Source organism: Peromyscus maniculatus, chromosome 23, assembly GCF_049852395.1.
Source record: "Peromyscus maniculatus bairdii isolate BWxNUB_F1_BW_parent chromosome 23, HU_Pman_BW_mat_3.1, whole genome shotgun sequence".
Lineage (NCBI taxonomy): Eukaryota > Metazoa > Chordata > Mammalia > Rodentia > Cricetidae > Peromyscus > Peromyscus maniculatus.
Genome location: NC_134874.1, coordinates 49,523,684 through 49,541,269, shown reverse-complemented (window position 1 = coordinate 49,541,269; position 17,586 = coordinate 49,523,684). Strand labels below are relative to the sequence as shown.

The following is a 17,586-nucleotide window of genomic DNA, read 5'->3' as shown; positions in this document are numbered from 1 at the left end:
TTATCCAAGGATTGAAGATGGTTACAGTGTTGTGAGGTTCTGCATCCTCATATTCAACTCCTTATCCAAGGATTGAAGATGGTTACAGTGTTGTGATCTTTTATGTATTTAGACCTGTCTTAGTTACCTCCCTACTGAACATTTAGATACTTTTTTCTTTGTTAATATTCCATAACAAAACAGTGCAACAGTTACATATACTGATTTATATTTTATTAGGTGTTACAAATTATGCAGAGATGATTATTTACTTTCAAGATAGGGTCTCATATAATGAAGAGGGAGTTTATAACCTCAAACTTTCTATATTGGTCCTCTTGCTTGTACCTCCCAAGTGCAGTGATTGTAGGCATGTGCCACCATGACTGGTGTACACAATGCTGAGGATCAAACCCAGGACTTTGTATATACTAGGCAAGCATTCTACCCGCCCAGTGACATCCCCTGCCTGTGATGATTTAGAGTATATGGAGGAATGTGTGTAGGTTCTGTGCAAATACCATGTCATTTTATATAAGGGACTAGAACATCCTTGCATTTGGGTATCCATGAGATGAGGCTATTGTATAGCAATTTTCTTGTGTTGATGAAGCATTCTGTCCTTGAGGAAGGTTCCATAAGACACAGGAAATAAACAACTCATAAGTTTCAGGAGGTTGCTAAAATTTACTAGATGCACAAGACCTCCACCCCCCACCATGGTTATATAAGCAGTAAGGAACACTGAGAAGACTCTTGTTAAGGTGCCTGAGAATCTTGCAGTGAGCTCCAGGATTCCAGATTCCCTGAGTCATTACCCATGCTGGGTGGGCCTGCTTTCTTTCTTTCTTTTAAGATTTATTTGTATATTTTATGTATATAGGTGTTTTTCTGCATGCATGTCTGCACACCAGAAGAGGAAATTAGATCTCATGGGACTACATTTATAAATGGTTGTGAGACACCATGTGGGTGCTGGGAATTAAATTCAGCACCTCTGGAAGAGCAACCAGTGAACTTCACTGCTGAGCCATCTCTCCAGCACATGGGCTTTCACTGATGTAATTTCCTCTGGGACAGCTATGTTTCTGTAGATAACCTCTCACCCACACTCCTACAAGTAACCCATTGGTTAGTAGTAAACTCACTGGTTCACCAAGTTGGAATTTAATGGTATCGTTACTCTGATCAGTTGTTACTTCTGTATCTGGGGTGAGGAGACGTTTGTTCTTGTTTCCCAGGACTCGTGTCACATAAAGGGGTACAGGACGCAATCTTCCATGGATATGGAGAGAGGACTTTATTTCTGTGTGTGAGGGTTCATATGTGCTTCTTCATGTGTGCTAACTTGAATCCTGAATGGCCCATGAGTGTCTCCAGGTGGTGGGAACACACAAGCCTGAATGTAAAATGAGATAACGACATAGACCTGTACTCATGCACACTGGCATTTATGAATGACTTGGGCTTGTTAGACAGACATGAGTGTGTTGACAGTTATGGACCAGAGGTGTGCACACATACTGCCTATGTCCAGTTCTCTGTATACACAAGTAGGCACCTACATACACAGGCAGATGGATTGCTAATGGATTCTGTGTGTATGTGAGTCCAACGTTCATGATCAGGGCATGAAGAATGTGCCCACTACACTCTTGCCCATCCCACTTGAGCCTCTTACCCTTGCCCAGCCCGGAAGTAGCCTTGGGGACAGCCACACAAGAAGCCACCATGTGTGTTGGTACAACCATAGCTGCAGGGGTTGCCTTGCTCGGCACACTCATCCACATCCTGGCAGCCTCCAAGGTCCTGGTTGAAATTGAAACCAGAGGGGCAGACACAGTGGAAACTGCCAAGTGTATTGTAGCAAGAGGCACTACCACAAGCTGTGGGTGATAAGGCACACTCATTTTCATCTGTAGGTGGAGAGAAGAAGAGGGACAGAATGGGAGAAACCTTGTATGCCTGGAGCCTTTCACCTGAATACACACTGCTCTGTTCTGCACCCATTACTAATGTCTGCAGACATTACTAATCAATCACAGCACTCTTTACTGTGTGAAACTTCCAGTAAACTCATTAGGAGTTCTCAAACTATGTCTATCTTCCTTCCTCCACTGCATATTCTACTCCTGGCCCTTATAGCATTTCTCAAAATTTCCCCTATATCCTAAGTGGTAGGTTAGTCTAGAACAAGCTTTCTCATGTGGGGCCAAGTCATTCTGTGGTAGATCAAGAACTGTAGGATACTGAGCAGCATCCTTAGGCTTTGCCTGTGATACTAGGAGCACCTCATCCCCTTGCTGTATTCACAATAAACAATACTGATCAGCCACAGCACCCTTTATTGTGCAAAGCCTCCAGCAAGCGTGTCAGAAGCCCTCAGACATCTGTCTTCCTCTCTCCTCTGTCTATTATCCTCCCTCACAACTCCTAGCCTCTGTTGCAAAGCCTGTAAGAGCTGTGAAAGTGAGAGTTGAGGAGAAGTCACAGGTCTCAGGAGACCAAGTGGATTCCACAAAGGTAGAGTGTAAAAAAGATATATATCTATCTTTAAATATCTATCTATCTATCTATCTATCTATCTATCTATCTATCTATCTATCTATCTATCTATCTCTATCATCTATCTATCTATCATCTATCTATTATCTATCTATCATCTATCTATCTCTATCTATCTACCTATCTATCTATCATCTATCTATTATCTATCTATCTATCATCTATCATCATCTATGCATGTAACACAATTAATGAAAAAAGAGGTCAGGGATTTGGAAGAGAGTGAAAGGAAGGGTATATGGGAGGGTTTGGAGGAAGAAAGGGATGAAAGAAACAATTTAATTATACTATAATTTCAAAAATAAAAAGATAGACTATGGGAGAAATGTTGAAAGTGATAGAGATGAGGTTGTTGATAGGAAAGTCTGCCGAAGCAAAAATATGGGGAAAGCTGTGATACAGAAGGCAAGCTCTTTACCTCAAGAACCTCTGAAATTGCTATGGTGAAGACAGCATGTGTGTCTTGAGAGGCGTTGCTGTACTCATGGCAGACATGACTCATCAACCACACTATTCTCTCCATTGTATCTATGGCAGGCATTGCTAAACCTTTCTACTCTGCCCAGACATTGCTAATCAATCACAGCATTCTTTCTGTTGCACACTTGGCAGACATTGTTAATCCCAGTCTTTTGGTGCTGCACTTTTTCTGGCCAGTCAGGCCATCACTCTGTAACAAATGGACTTGAACACCATGCCATGTTTGTTCACCAGGTCAGTGACTTCCCAGTGGTCAACCTTTTAGGCTGGCCCATTTGATTTAAAAATGGACCAGCTTGTCATAACATCTGCAGGGGAAAAGATTCCTACTTGTCTGCTTTGGAAAGATTCTGGTGAGTGCTTGGCTGTGGTGATGTATTGTGTAGCCTAATAAAATTTGCCTGGAGATCAGAGAACAGAACAAGCCACTAGATTAAACATAGATGCCAGGCAGTGGTGTCACATATCTTTAATCCCAGCACTCGGGAGGCAGAGATCTGTCTGGATCTCTGTGAGTTCAAAGCCACCCTGCACTACATGGGATTGACTCAGTCGAGGAGGGGAATGGAGCTGGGAAGTGGTGGCACACACCTTTCATCCCAGCACTTGGGAATCACAAGCCTTTAATCCCAGCATGAAGAAGGAAGTGATATGGCTGGGCAGAGAAAGGTATATAAGGCTCGAGGAGACAGGAACTAAAGCTTTTTGGCTGAGAGCCTCTTTTCAGACGGGGGGCCCTTTTCAGCTGGACCCCTTTTGGCTGAGGACTCAGAGACATTCAAACAGGACTCATGAAGTTGGTGAGGGGAGACATGGCAGTGGCTTGTTCCTTTGTCTCTCTGATCTTTCAGCATTTACCCCAATATCTAGCTCCGGTTTTTTTTATTATAAAACCTATTAGATTTTCTGTTACACCTGGCTTCCTCCCAGCCCTTGCCACTCACCCACACACTGGGCCCACTGGGCATGCTGGGTGAAGCCTTGTGGACAGCTGCAACGGTAGCCCCCCAGCTCATTCTGACAGCCAAACTGGCAGCGGTGGGGCCTGTCACATTCGTTTACATCTGAGACACAGAGGAAGAGAGAAAAGAAGAGGGAGAGAAGATCGGTGGGTGCTTCTTGGGATCATCCCCCAGACTGAAAACCCACTCAAACTCTACTTCACCTTCACAGCTGTGGCCAGAGCTGTCCAGGATGAAGCCTCTATTACACTCACAGTAGAAGCTGCCTGGGGTATTTCGGCAGTGTCCATGGGTACCGCATAGGCCAGGTTGGGCCAAGCACTCATCATTATCTATAGAGGACAGAGAATGGGTCGGGTTGCTTTGTGGTTAGAGGGTGAATATGAAGGGCTATCATGCTGGTGTTGACACTACACTGTGTGGCTTCAGAGGAGTCCCTCCCCTTCTGTGGTGGTTTCTTCCTCTGTGAAATGAGATAAGAATCGTTCCTAGCTCACAGAATTGCAGCCAGTGTTTGTGGTACTGCATGTAAAGTGCTTTGCGTGGAGTGTTAGGAAGGTTCCCAGGAATCCACAAGGATGACTCCATCATAGACTATTGGCAATAGTCGAGAGGGTGCCTGAGCTGGCCTACTCTGATGATTGGATGGCAGAATACCCTAACTGTCATCATAGAACTCTCATCCAGTGACTGAAGGAGGCAGATGCAGAAATCCATGGCTGGGTCCCAGGCAGAGCTCTGGGAGTCCATTCGATGAGACAGAGGAAGGATTCTATGAGCAAGAGCTGTCGAAACCACGATTGGAAAAAGTGCAGAGACAACTAGCCAAACGAGTGGAAGTGCATAAACTGTGGACCAGTAGCTGGGGAGCCCCCATGGTGCTGGACTGGACCCTCTGGATGAGACAGTTGTTTGGCTTGAACTGTTTAGGGGGCCCCCAGGCAGTGGGACCGGGACCTGACCCTAGTGTATGAGCCGGCTTTTTGGAGCCTAGTGCCTATGGTGAGACACTTTGCACAGCCTTGGTGCAGGAAGGAGGGGCTTGGACCTGCCTTGGCTGAATGTGCTGTGCTCTGCTGACTCCCCATGAGGGACCTTGCCTTGGAGGGGGTGAGAATGAGGGGTGCGTTGGGGGGAAGTGCTGGGGGGTGGGAAGAGGGAGTATGGGGGAATCTGTGGTTGGTGTGTGGAGTGAGTGGAAAATCTCTTTATAAAAAATTATTATTAAAAAGTGCTTTATTTGAAATGAGAATTCAGTGGATTTATCCATGAGAGAGCTTATGACAGTTTCTGCTATGAAAGTCAGACATTACCAAAACTAGGCTGAGGATGTAGCTTAGTGATAACATGTTCTCCTGAAATCCCCAATACTGTTTTTAAAATGTTAACAAACCCTTATGCAGTCAGATGTGTTACACAGGCCCATAATCTTGATTACTTAGGGGCCTGAGGCAGGAAGATCACAAGTTCAAGGCCAGCTAGGTCAACTTAGTGAGAACCTGTCTCAAAATAAAAAGCAAAATGAGGGTCTGGGCAGCTGGCTCAGTCAGTTAAGTGCCTGCTGTACAAGAATGAGGACCTGAGTTCAGTCTCCAGAACCAGATGCGGTGTTTGTCATTATCCATGGAGACAGGTGGTCCCTGGGGGCTGGGCAGCAGTTCATCCTAATCAATTAGCCCCAGTTCCTAATGAGAGACACTGTCTCAAAAAATAAGGTGGGGATGGAGCTGGAGAAATGACTCAGTAGTTAAGAGTCATTTTGGCTGCTTTTCCAGAGGACCCTGGTTCAATTTCCGAAGCCAAGTAGGTAACTACAGTCTGTAACTCCAGTGTTTCCTGCCCGTGGCCCCTGCAAGCACTGCATGTGTGTGATACACATACATACATACATACATACATATACAGGCATACATACATACAGGCATACATACATATACAGGCATACATACACATAGGCATGCATATATACATACATACATACAGGCATACATACATATATACATACATACATATAGGCATACATACAGGCATACATACATATATACATAAATACATATAGGCATACATACAGGCATACATACAGGCATACATACATACATACAGGCATACATACAGGCAAAACATCCATACTCATGAAATAAAAATAAGTAAAATCTCAGGTCTGGTGGTTGTGGCCCATGCCTTTAATCTCTGCACTCAGGAGGCAGAGGCAAGTGGAACTCGGAGTTCAAGGCCAGCCTTGTCTACAGAGCAAGCTTCAGGATAGCCAGAGCTACAAAGAGAAATCCTGTTTCAAAAAAAAAAAAAAAAAAAAAACAAAAAACCTCAAACAAAACAAAACAAAAACTCCAACAAGGTGTGTGTGTGTGTGTGTGTGTGTGTGTGTGTGTGTGCGCGCGCGCGCGCGCGCGCGCGCACGCGTGCTTCTGTGTGCATGGGAAGGCCAGAGATTGGCCTCAGGTGTCTTGCTCAATCACTTCACCTTCTTGTTGAGAGTTTCTCGTGGGACTTGGAGCTTATTTATTTGGCTAGACTGGCTGGCCCTCACGGCCCTGGGATCCTACTTTCTGTACCCCCCCCCCCCCCCAGGAGTGCCTAGCTTTTAATGTGAGTGATGGGGATCTGAACTCAGGTCCTCATAGCCTGAGCAGCAAGCACTTTTTGCAGACTAACACATCAGTTCCAGGATGTTTATCAATCAAATAGTCTATGGACATCGTTACCACAGCTGGTGCTAGCTTAGAGGGTTGGGGTAGGGGCTGAGTGTTCTCCTTGGCCGGGCTGGCACTAGAGCGAGTTCTCGTTCCCATAGGCCCAGAAGACACTAAGAGGCCATGGCAGATAGCTTGGTGGCTTTGGCTTCTGAACTACTTTCTCCAGAGTGACTGTGTAAACTCCTGAGTTTGGGAAACATCCTGGGAAAGCTCAATACGAGAGACCCAGCAGGGATGGATCATGGGGAAGGGGAGACATGCTGGGCCCAGACCAGAGGGATTTCTGAGGGTAGCCCTCCCACCTCCCTAGGGCAATGAAGAAGGTTCTAGGTGTCACCAAGATGCGTGTATCGAGGGACTGTGTTCTAATCACCCCCGTCCTCCCCGCCTGACACACGAGGAGTGCTTGACGTTGCTTTTGTCTCACAAACAGGTGAGGGTAGGGTTGTGAGGGTTGTGTTGGGGAGCGGGGTGGGAAGCAGACAGCACAGCTCACCGAAACAAGCCTGCTGGTGTTGTGTGAAGCCAGGGGGACAGCGGCAGGCGAAGGCGCCCACGGTGTTGACACAGACGAACTGGCAGTTGTGTTGCCTGGAGGCGCACTCATCCAGGTCTGCGGGACAGGGGGTTCCAGGGGGCAGGGGTCAGGGCTCAAGGGTGGAGCTCAGCCAGAGGACCAGCCAAGGGGACGGTGATACTCAGAGGAGCTTGGGGATGGTGCTGAGCAGACAGGCTCGAGGGTGTGTGGGTGTGGGGTGGCTTTAGAGGGCAGTTTGAGAGGAAGTTTCAGAGGCTGGGCTTGAGGACGGTGTTCAAGGCTGGGACCATACGGGACCGGCCCAGGGGGGCCGGGCTCAGAGGGGGCTTGAGAGAGGTAGCTCAACTGTGGGCTCGCTCGGGTGTATGGAGAGGGTGGGGAGTAGGTTGGAGGGGTTGCTCGGGGTTGGGGGGGAGGCTTGATAGGTGATAGCTCAAGGACAGGGGATAACCATGAGTGGGACCTAAGGGTCCGGGCTCAGGGGTGCCCCTGGGATCACTCTTGCCACTCCAAGCAGGGTGCTCTTGCCACTGATGGAGTGGGAAGGGAGGTATCCTGGCTGTGGTGGGGCCAACTCTATGCAGCTGGGAGTGTCTTGAATCCAACAGTGACAGGGAAGATCGAGGGAGGGAAGGACATCACCTTTGCAGGTCCTGAGATCTTCCTCCAGCAGGTAGCCACGGGGGCAGGCGCACAGAAAGGTACCCTCTGTGTTTTTGCAGAGGAAGGAACATGGCTTGGGGTCCTGGCCGCACTCGTCCACGTCTAGATGAGATGGCAGGGCATGAGGGGACTCATACAGACATGCCCAGGGCTTGATGGGGGCCTCACAGGCTGGGACCCCTGCTCAGACTCTGGTTATCTGAAATTGTGGAACTACTTAAGTAATTTCATTTTTATTATTAAACTTTATTTCTTTACTTTTTCATTTTCATGAGATAAGGTCTCGCTGGGTAGCCCAGGCTGGCCTGGAACTCACAGAGATCCACCTGCCTCTGCCTCCTCAGTGCTGGGATTAAAGTTGTGAGACACCATGCCTGTCCCTAAAACTGTTAATGACATTTACTTATTGTCCATGTATATGAGGGGGGCATACATATTTGACAAGTGTGCATGTGGAGGTCAGAGGACAACTTGCAGGAAGGAGTTGGCTCTCGCCTTTAACATTTGGGTGCCAGGTTTTGAACCCAGGTCAGCAGGCTTGGCGGCAAGCATCTTTACCCACTAAGGCATCTCAATGGCCCTGTTTTCTATTTTTATACAGTGCTGGGAATCAAACCCAGGTCTTTATGTTGGCAAATGACAGGAAAGAACTCCACACCCCACTCACACTTTTTCCAATAAAAAGCCAGATAGTAAATAGAGTACCTGTGGACTCAGCAGTGGAAAATATTTTTTGGGAAAAAAGTGTCTGTACTGAACATTCAGATTATTTTCTTTCTAGTATCCCAAATAGTACACATCACAACTGCTACACTGTATCAGCCTTCATCAATACTGAAGAGACAGTGCATTAGCATCTATGTTACATTGTAATAGAGATGAAAAATTATATAGAAATGATAATTTTATTTTATTTAAAATGAAAAAAAGATTTTGTGTGTGTTTGTATGGATGTTTTGCCTGCATATATGTATGTGTGTACCTCCTGTGTGCCAGGTGCCTGGAAGGTCAGAAAGAATGTTGGATCTCCTTTAACTGGAGCTACAGACAGTTGTGAGCTGACATGTCGGTACTGGGAATCAAACTCTGCAAGAGCAGCTGGAGCTCTTAACTGCTAAGCTATCCCTCCAGGACCCTATTTTATTTTAGAGACAGAGTTTCAATATGTAGCAGAGTCTGGCCTAGAACTCACAAAGTAGCCACGGCTAGCCTTTAGCTCACTGCAAGCCTCCTGCCTCAGCCTCCCATGTGCTAGGATTGTAGGTATGAACACCTAGCAAGATGGCTTAAACATTTTTAGGATGTAAATATGGGAAAGGGGATTATAGGGAGGAAGTGGGGTGTGACAGAGGTGGGAAGGAGATAAGAGAGTCGGGTGAGTGTAATGGAAATGTATATAATACATATCATATATAACATGTAGATAATAATTATGTAATATACATCCACGAAAACTTCAGAGAACAAATTTAAATAATAAAAATACTTTTAAAAGGAGTTGTGGTATGGCTCAGCAGTAGAGTGTCTTTCTAGAACATACCACTGAGGGGCTGGGGGAATGGATTAGAGGTAGAGCTCCTGACTAGAACCCAGTGAGGGGCTGGGGGTGTGGCTCAGTGGTAGAGCCCCTGCTTAGAATGTGGGGTCCCTAGTTTCCACTCTTATCATCACAAAAAGTAAAAATGAAAAAAAAAAAACCTAAACGAATATACAGGAGGATGTGTGTAGGTCATAGGCAAATACTACACCATTAAAATTTTGTTATTTTTTGTGTGTGTGTGTGTGTGTGTGTGTGTGTGTGTGTGTGTGTGTGTCCGTGTCCCTGAGTGTTTTGTATGTGCATCATGTGAGCGCAGGAGCCAGGAGGCCTGAAGAGGGCATTAGGTTCCCTGGAATTATAGTTACAGGTTGGGGAGCGGCCCACTGTGGGTACTGGAAACTGAACTCAGGTCCTTTGCAAGTTCTCTTAAACACTGAGCCATTTCCTCAACCCCAAAGCCACCATTTTATACTAGAGGTTTAAGAAGCTTCCAGTTTGGTATGGTAGGGAAATTAATATTGGGGAAAAAAACCTTTGGCTCTGAGGGACGAATGAATGTTTACCTTTGTGGGTGTGGTGGTTTGAATGAGAATGTCTCCCATGACCTCATGTATTTGGACCCTTGGTCCTCTGTTGGTGGTACTGTTTGGGGAGACCAAGGAGGTGAAACTTTCATGGAGAAATTATGTCACTAGGGGTGAGCTTTGAGAGTTTAGACTCCTGCAATTTCTGGTTTTCTCTCTCTTCTCTGTGCTTGTGGTTCAAGACAAGGACCTTTTAGCTTCCTGCACCTGCCACCATGCCTGCCGCTTGCTGCCACGCCTCCCGCCACTGTGCCCGCTGCCACACCTCCTGCTGCCTTGTCTCCCAGTCATGGCAGACTCTCATTCCTCTGAAGCGTAAGCCCAAATAAAGTCTCTTCCATAAGTTGATGTGGTCATGGTGTTTTATTACAGCAGCAGAAAGTCAAACTAATATAGTTGGTTGCATTGTGTAATCACAACTAGCTAACACAATCTGCCCATCAGGAAAATAGTCACCGAAGGTAAATAAACACACAGGCATGGCTGTGTGCCAATAAAACTTTACTTACAACTTGGCCCTCAGATTGGAGTTTATAACCCATGATTTGGAGGAACACCTGGTACATGGTGTATTTAAAAAAAGAAAAGAAAAACTTAGGATATATGAAATAAAAGGAGGAAATAAGAGCAGGAAATGTGACCCAAACAGGATGGAAATGCCAAAGAATGTTTGCTTCTGGTCTATTTTTTGGGTTCCTTAGGATATGGGACCATTTTGTGCATGAAAACCAAGAGACAGAAAGTGGGTAGGCCCCATGGAAATGGGGGCTACAGGCTTTTATAGAAACATAATTAGACCAAAGGCACAGGGTGGGGGTGGGGCTTGGCTCACCCATGCAGGCAGTGGCAGTGGCATCTGGTGTATACCCAGCTTGGCAGTCACAGTGGAAGGAACCAATGCTATTGATGCACTCGCCATGGGGGCACAGGTCGGCAAACATGTGACATTCATCCACATCTAGGAACAAGCAGAGCAGGGCAGAGGTTGGCTGGCTATCTTGTTCTCCTAAAGCATACCTTCTCTACCCACAAGCCCTCTTCCCAGAGGCAAGTCCAGTCTTCCTTTCCTTTACTCTGACCACATGGCTGCCACCCTTAGGCTATGGGTCAGTCCTGAGCCAACAGGATTGCTGATAGAGCTTCATTCCATTGAGTATGCACGCACACACACACACACACACACACACACACACGCACACGCACATGCACACACACAAATATACACATATACATATGCATGTACACATACATACATACATACATACACAAATAAACACATATACACATTCACCTCAGCCTCAGCTTGATGAGCAAACAGCAACACACATACTCAGAGGGACTCATAAACACATACAACACCTTACTTCAGCCACACACCCAGATGCTGCTGCAGAATCTTGAGTCACAGGGACATGGACCCAACCCAGGGCTCCTTAGTCCTTCAGGCACACTGAAAATAGGCATTTCTGAGGTCTGGCCATATCATTGCTGTTTACTCAGGATAACCATTTCGCCCTTAGTGATATACATGGTCTATATATATAGACTCACACTCATTCACAGATATGCATGCAGTCATGTACCTACCCTTATAAACTTGGTAGAATTCACTAACACCTGACAGGCTCACTCTCCCACACAGTTTTCTAGTTCATGCGATGAGTTGTTCACAAAGTCCAGTAGCCCCCATGCCCAGGAGCAACACAGCACTCTGTAAGCTTTCACACACAGAGGATACAAACCAGCTCATACACACATACATTAACAGGTTTTCTCAGAGAGTACACACCTCCTAATAGGGTCTCCCATGCAAATTAACAAGCCTGTACACACCACAAACAAGTAACACACACACACACACACACACACACACACACACACACACACACCTCTTCCCATGTCTGCTCACTTGGCCATTGCAGTTCATGCACACACAGGGCAAATACTGTTCTTGTTCTTGTATCTGCTAGCACGCTGGCACACACACACATGCACAAGCACACAGAGTAGCTCACACCATTGTAGCACAGCCACATAACTTTAACATGACCTCAAGGACACTCACCTTGGCCCTCGGTGCTATAGCCCTTGCCATGGGGGCATAGCTTCCTGTGGGCGGAGGTGCCAGGCAAGGGACAGAGCTCACAGTGGGGGCCCCAGCCCCGGCCGCCCCCGCAGCAGCACTCGGCTCTGGGCACGGCCTCACCACTGCTTGACCAACTCTGGCACATGGCCTGCAGCACCTCAGAGAAGCAGGACCCCTGCCGGATATCTGCAGAGAATTGGTAGGAAGGGTGGGCAGGAAGACTGCTTTGCTCAGGACCTCCTTCTATGTGGTGCCTAGCAGCCAGGCGTATGAGTGTAGGAGGGGCATCTTCCCCTTGGCACGGGACACTGTGAAACACCCTCAAATGGGTTAGGTAACACCCGTTCGCCTCAATGGACTGGGGCAAAAGCTACCCACCCACCCAAATATCAGTGTTAGGTCTGGGTGGCCTCTGTGGAGGGCAGAGGGAAGCAGGGGAACAGAGCAGGAAGAGATGATGCTTGGGATAGAACAACAGGGACAGAGGAGAAAAATATCGGGGCTGGTGAGATGTCTTACTTGCTGCCAACCCTGATGACCTGAGTTTGATCCCTAGGACCCACAAGGTAGAAAGAAAGAGCCAACCTCCACATATATACCATGGCACACTGTGCACAATGGTCCCCAAACCCTTAACACTGATAGCAAATAAAGTGTAATTAAATAGAATGAAAAATAAGATCCAAGATAGGTGGGAAGTGAGGGCTAACTACAGACGGGAAGATTCTCTGCTGGTCACTCCATAAAGCCAAGTCAGGATATTCCAATCACTGAGATGGGGTTGGAGGCAAAGATGCTGAGCTGGCTTTGGGGTAAGCTATAGTGTTGGGGTTTGGGAATGGGGTGTCTAGAAGATGCATAGCATCTGGCCTGAAGCTAGGGGATGCACGTTATCCATGGGGAGGAGAGAAGAGGATGCAAACAGGAATGGACAGGTGCCTAACACAGAAGGCACTGTTAAGGTCACCTGCTGGGTTCAGTTCTTAGGTTGTTGTGGGAAACCCACACAGAGATCATTCTGGGGTGATGCCTCTGGGGTCAGAGAAGTCACGGAGGTGAATGGCAAAGAGGAGGGGGAGGACAAGGAGGAACTAGCTCCTCTATGGAGCGTGTACAGGCTCATGTATCTATATTGATGATGGCACAGCGATTCCCTTCAGGCTTCCTTAGTGTTCCTGACCTCATCCTTGCCTCAGACCTCCCAAGTCTCTGTTCACCTTGCTTGTTCCTGGTTACACTCACCATGGCACTCAGTGAGGGTGGAGCTGGGATGGAAGCCCTCATCACAATCACACCGGAAGCTTCCCACTGTGTTGATGCAGTGGCCGTGGGCACAGAGGCTGGACTGAGCCTGGCACTCGTCCTCATCTGAGATGGGAGGGATGAAGCAGGCCAGAGGGGGAGGCCAAAGCCACCAAGCCAGTTGCCCTTGGCCTCGAAAGTTCCCCTTTCACTTTGAACTCTCCCCTCCATGTAGCTTTCCCTGTGCCCTGGAAGTACCACGTACCTGTGCAGTCCTCCCCGGAGGGCTGGGGCTGCATGCCAGGCGGGCAGATGCAGATGTAAGTGCCAATGAGGTTTTTGCACAGCATGCCTCGGGTGTGGCAATCCTGAGACCCATCTGCACACTCGTCCACATCTTTGGATGACCAGGGAAGGTGGTAAGTCAAGGTCATGCCTTCCACAGCTTGGTTCTAGATGGGACGAGCCTAGATCCCATCCCTTAGCAGTCATAATGGGTCAAGGTGTCCCCCAGAAGCTCATGAGTTACAAACTTAATTCCTAAAGTTTTATGGTGATGGTATTTAGAGTTGGAGGTGATAGGATTAGACGAGGTCATGATGATGGGGGGGGGGCTCCCATGATGGTGTCAGTGCTTTGTGCCATATTATAATGCCACCTGGAGACCCTTACCACTAGCACCAGGTGTGCATATCCACACACATGCAAGAAGGCAGAGGAGGCTGTCACATATCCTGTTCTGTCACGCTCTGCCTTGTTTCCTTAGATAGTCTAGTTTAGTCTAGTCTGAACCTAGCTAACCTGGTATCCAGCAAGCCCCACGGATCCTTCTGTCTTTGCAGTGCTGGGATTAAAGGCCTTCATGTGGTCTCACCCAGATTTTGACATGGGTGCTTAGGTCTGAATTCAGGTCCTCATGCTAGTTAGTACAGCAAGTGCTCTTAGCCACTGAGCCATCTCTCCTGTCCTAGATTCCTGTTCTTTATCAATTACCCAGTCTGCAGCAATCAGTTAGAGCAAAAAGCTACTCCTTCTCCAAAAGCAAAAACCACTTCTCCTTCAAAACCAAGTGTCTATTTCACGCCCCAGTTCAGCTGTCTGCCGTGTGAGCTTCTTTGCTGCTCACTTCTACCCTCTGGGGTCAGTTCAGTTTCAAGACAGGAAACCAGAGTGCTGAGACCACATCTGGATCTGTTCAAAGTCAGGACCATATTTGGTGTGATGTTAGTACACAGTGGAGATCATAAGATCAGTGGTGGGGAATCAGAGAGCCCTGCCCATTGGCAGTCCCTACCTTGGCACATGGCACCATCCTTCCTCAGTGCGTAGCCAGCTGGGCAGGTGCATAGGTAGGAGCCCTCAGTGTTGTGGCAGCGGAAAGCACAGAGCAGTGGATTCAGGGTGCACTCGTCAATGTCTGTGGAGGCCAGCAGAGGTTTCATCTGGGCAGGCTCTCCCTGGGGTACCCCTGGTACCTCTTAAGGATCAGCCCTAGAGAGTCCCTGTTATACAGCTCTGATCTTGCTCAGGATGTATCATACCTTCACAGGTCATCATGGGGCCGGGCTCAAAGCCATCAGTACACGTGCACTTGAAACCTCCAAAGACGTTGGTGCACATGCCTTCCCCACAGGGGTTCTCAGTGGAGCATTCATCTGTGTCTGGTTGGAGACAAATGAGGAGGACATCATCACTTGAAGAGAGCTCCCTCCCCTCAATACTGCCATGTGTTTCCCTTTGACTGACACAGGTTGGATGGGGCAAGATTTGTGGCACCTTCAGACTGGCTGTGGGTATATGTTCAAAGAATGAATAGCTGGAGCACGAATGAAAGAATGAACAAGAGAGCATATGAATGAGCCAAGAATTTGGGGGATACATGTGTGAATGAGTAAGAGAATGAATGAGCAAGGGGGCAAATCAATGCATGAATGACGAGGTGAGTTCGTGAATGCATGAGCGAGCAAGGGAGTAAATGAATAAATAATGAAATGAATAGATGAGTGAATGAATTAGTGAATATGTGTGAATAAATGGGCAAGGGATGAATGAGTGAGCAAGAATAAACAAATAATCAAGGAAATGAATAAATGAGTTTATGAATAAGTAGATGAACAAGTGAACGAATGAGTTATTGGGTGCATTAGAGAATGATAGAGGTAATAAATAAGTAGTAAGGGAAGCATATAGAGGAATGAATTAATGATTTGTTGGAAGAGTAAATAAATGCATGAGAAATGAACAACTGAATGCGCAAGGGAATGAGTGAACAAGAGATGAATGAATGAGCAAGGAGAAGCTAAGGGAAGAATGAATCAATGGAGTCTGAGTTGGTAAACAAACAGTGAATGGGTGAGTGAACTGGATGAGTGAATGACCATGAGGACAAAATGGAGAAGTGAGTCAGTGAATGAGTGGACTCAGTGAATGAGTGAATAAATGAGTGACCAAATGAATGCATAATTAAGAAAACAGGTGAACCAACTACAATGCTAGTGAATGAATGCATGCACAATGGGAAATGAATGAATAAGTGAATGAGTGAGTAATGGGAAGGGAGGAGGCATGCTGAGCTTTCATGTTACCTTGACACACCTGGGAAGAGTCTCAGTGAGGGATTGTTTACATTGGGTTGGCCTGTGGGTGTGTCTGGGGCAGGGGGGAGAATGTTTTCATTAATCAATGTGGGAAGACCCAGCCCACTGTGGACCGTTTCATTGCCCAGACCTGGGGTCCTGAACTGTGTAAGAGTGCAGATGCAGAGCTGAGCACAAGAGCATGCATGCATTCATTTCTCTCTGCTTTTGACCTCGGATATCACGTGACCAGTTGAAGGTCTTGCCTTGACTTCCCCACTATGATGGACTATAATTGTGAGCTGAAATAAACTCCTTTCTCCTCTAAGTTTTTTTTTTTTTTCCTTTTTGAGACAAGGTTTTTCTGTGTAGTCGTGGCTGTTCTAGAACCCACTCTGTAGACCAGGCTGGTCTCAAACTCAGAGACTCACCTGCCTCTGCCTCCCGAGTGCTGGGATTAAAGGCGTAAGCCACCACCACCCTGGCCCCTAAGTTGCTTTTTTGTCAGGATTCTTTTTAATCACATCAACAGTAATTAAAGTAGGACAAAGAGAATGGAGAACGAGGGAAGTGCCAGTGTTAGTGAAGGACTCCTTGGCTACCCACCAACGCAGGTGGTGCTGCTGAAGTCCAGGCTGTAGCCGAGGGGACACTCGCAATGGAAGGAGCCATCAGTGTTGACACAGAGGCCACCAGTGCAGATGCCAGGATTCTCTGCACACTCATCCACATCTGCAGGGTTGAGACAGTGTCTGTCCGCCTGTCACTGAGTAGGTTCCAGTGGAATCTAAAGCTTGAGGATCCATGGAGAGCTGAGTCAGGAGGAAGGAGTTCTTAGAACCCAGAAGGAAGTCTTACCTTTTCTGGAGTCATCTGGGCCTGGGTCAGCCCCATGGCCAAAGGGACAGAGCTCCCGAAAAGTAACTGGGAAGAAAATGGGATTAGAAGAGTTGGGTCAGCACAACAGTCTCCAGCACCTAAGAAGGGCAAGTGAAGAACGGAGGAGGGAGGAATGCAGTGGGACAGAGGGTCGGAGAGGCCAGAACTCACCACTGTCATTCTGAGGGCACAGCTCACAGGGGTCCCCCCACCCCTCGGCGGGGTTCTTGCTGCAGCAGCACTGGGTCTTTGTGGTGTTGAAAGCTGTGGGCACTGAACACTTTCCGGCCTCAAACTGGGTGAAGCAAAAACTCTGGCGAGTGTCTGTGAAGAGGGAGGTGGGGACGATAATAAAGTGATTGACAGCCAGCAGCTCTACCTGACTGCCTCTCCTCCTTCATCACACCTTACTGAATGGGCGACCCTGGTCCTACCAGCAACCAATGAAAGCATGCCATACACTTGGCTATAGAAATTGCTTAGGAATGAACCTGTGATGCACTCTGGGCCAATGACAATGAGCTGGGAATCCTTTCCAGCAGTGTTCCAACCACCTTGTATGTGTGTGTGTGTGTGTGTGTGTGTGTGTGTGTGTGTGTGTGTGTGTGTGTTGCTGACAAACTTTCAATGTGGCCCTTGTGCCAGGAAGAATAGCTAAACTCCACCCATAACTTTTGAATCAGAGGTCTCTTCTTAGAGTGACAAAGATAATTTTCAGAGGGCTGGAATACCTGGTGTGGCAAACCCTCAGCCTCCAAACCGTCAGTCTGTGCTCTTA

At 47.4% G+C, this 17,586-nt stretch overlaps 1 protein-coding gene across 1 annotated transcript in view; it reads right to left on the bottom strand.

The window, feature by feature from the left end:
- The window catches only part of Fbn3 (fibrillin 3), a 67,134-nt gene that overhangs the window by 3,843 nt on the left and 45,705 nt on the right, over nt 1–17,586 (bottom strand). Inside the window, exons 24-37 of the mRNA XM_076560359.1 lie at nt 16,980–17,132; nt 16,788–16,853; nt 16,536–16,661; nt 14,895–15,014; nt 14,648–14,770; nt 13,619–13,750; nt 13,354–13,479; nt 12,091–12,297; nt 10,858–10,983; nt 7,881–8,003; nt 7,197–7,313; nt 4,190–4,318; nt 3,969–4,088; nt 1,661–1,895 (exon numbers count right to left, since the gene is read on the bottom strand). Coding sequence (XP_076416474.1) covers nt 1,661–1,895; nt 3,969–4,088; nt 4,190–4,318; nt 7,197–7,313; nt 7,881–8,003; nt 10,858–10,983; nt 12,091–12,297; nt 13,354–13,479; nt 13,619–13,750; nt 14,648–14,770; nt 14,895–15,014; nt 16,536–16,661; nt 16,788–16,853; nt 16,980–17,132 — 1,903 coding nt within the window. The remainder of the gene's footprint in view (nt 1–1,660; nt 1,896–3,968; nt 4,089–4,189; nt 4,319–7,196; nt 7,314–7,880; nt 8,004–10,857; nt 10,984–12,090; nt 12,298–13,353; nt 13,480–13,618; nt 13,751–14,647; nt 14,771–14,894; nt 15,015–16,535; nt 16,662–16,787; nt 16,854–16,979; nt 17,133–17,586) is intronic.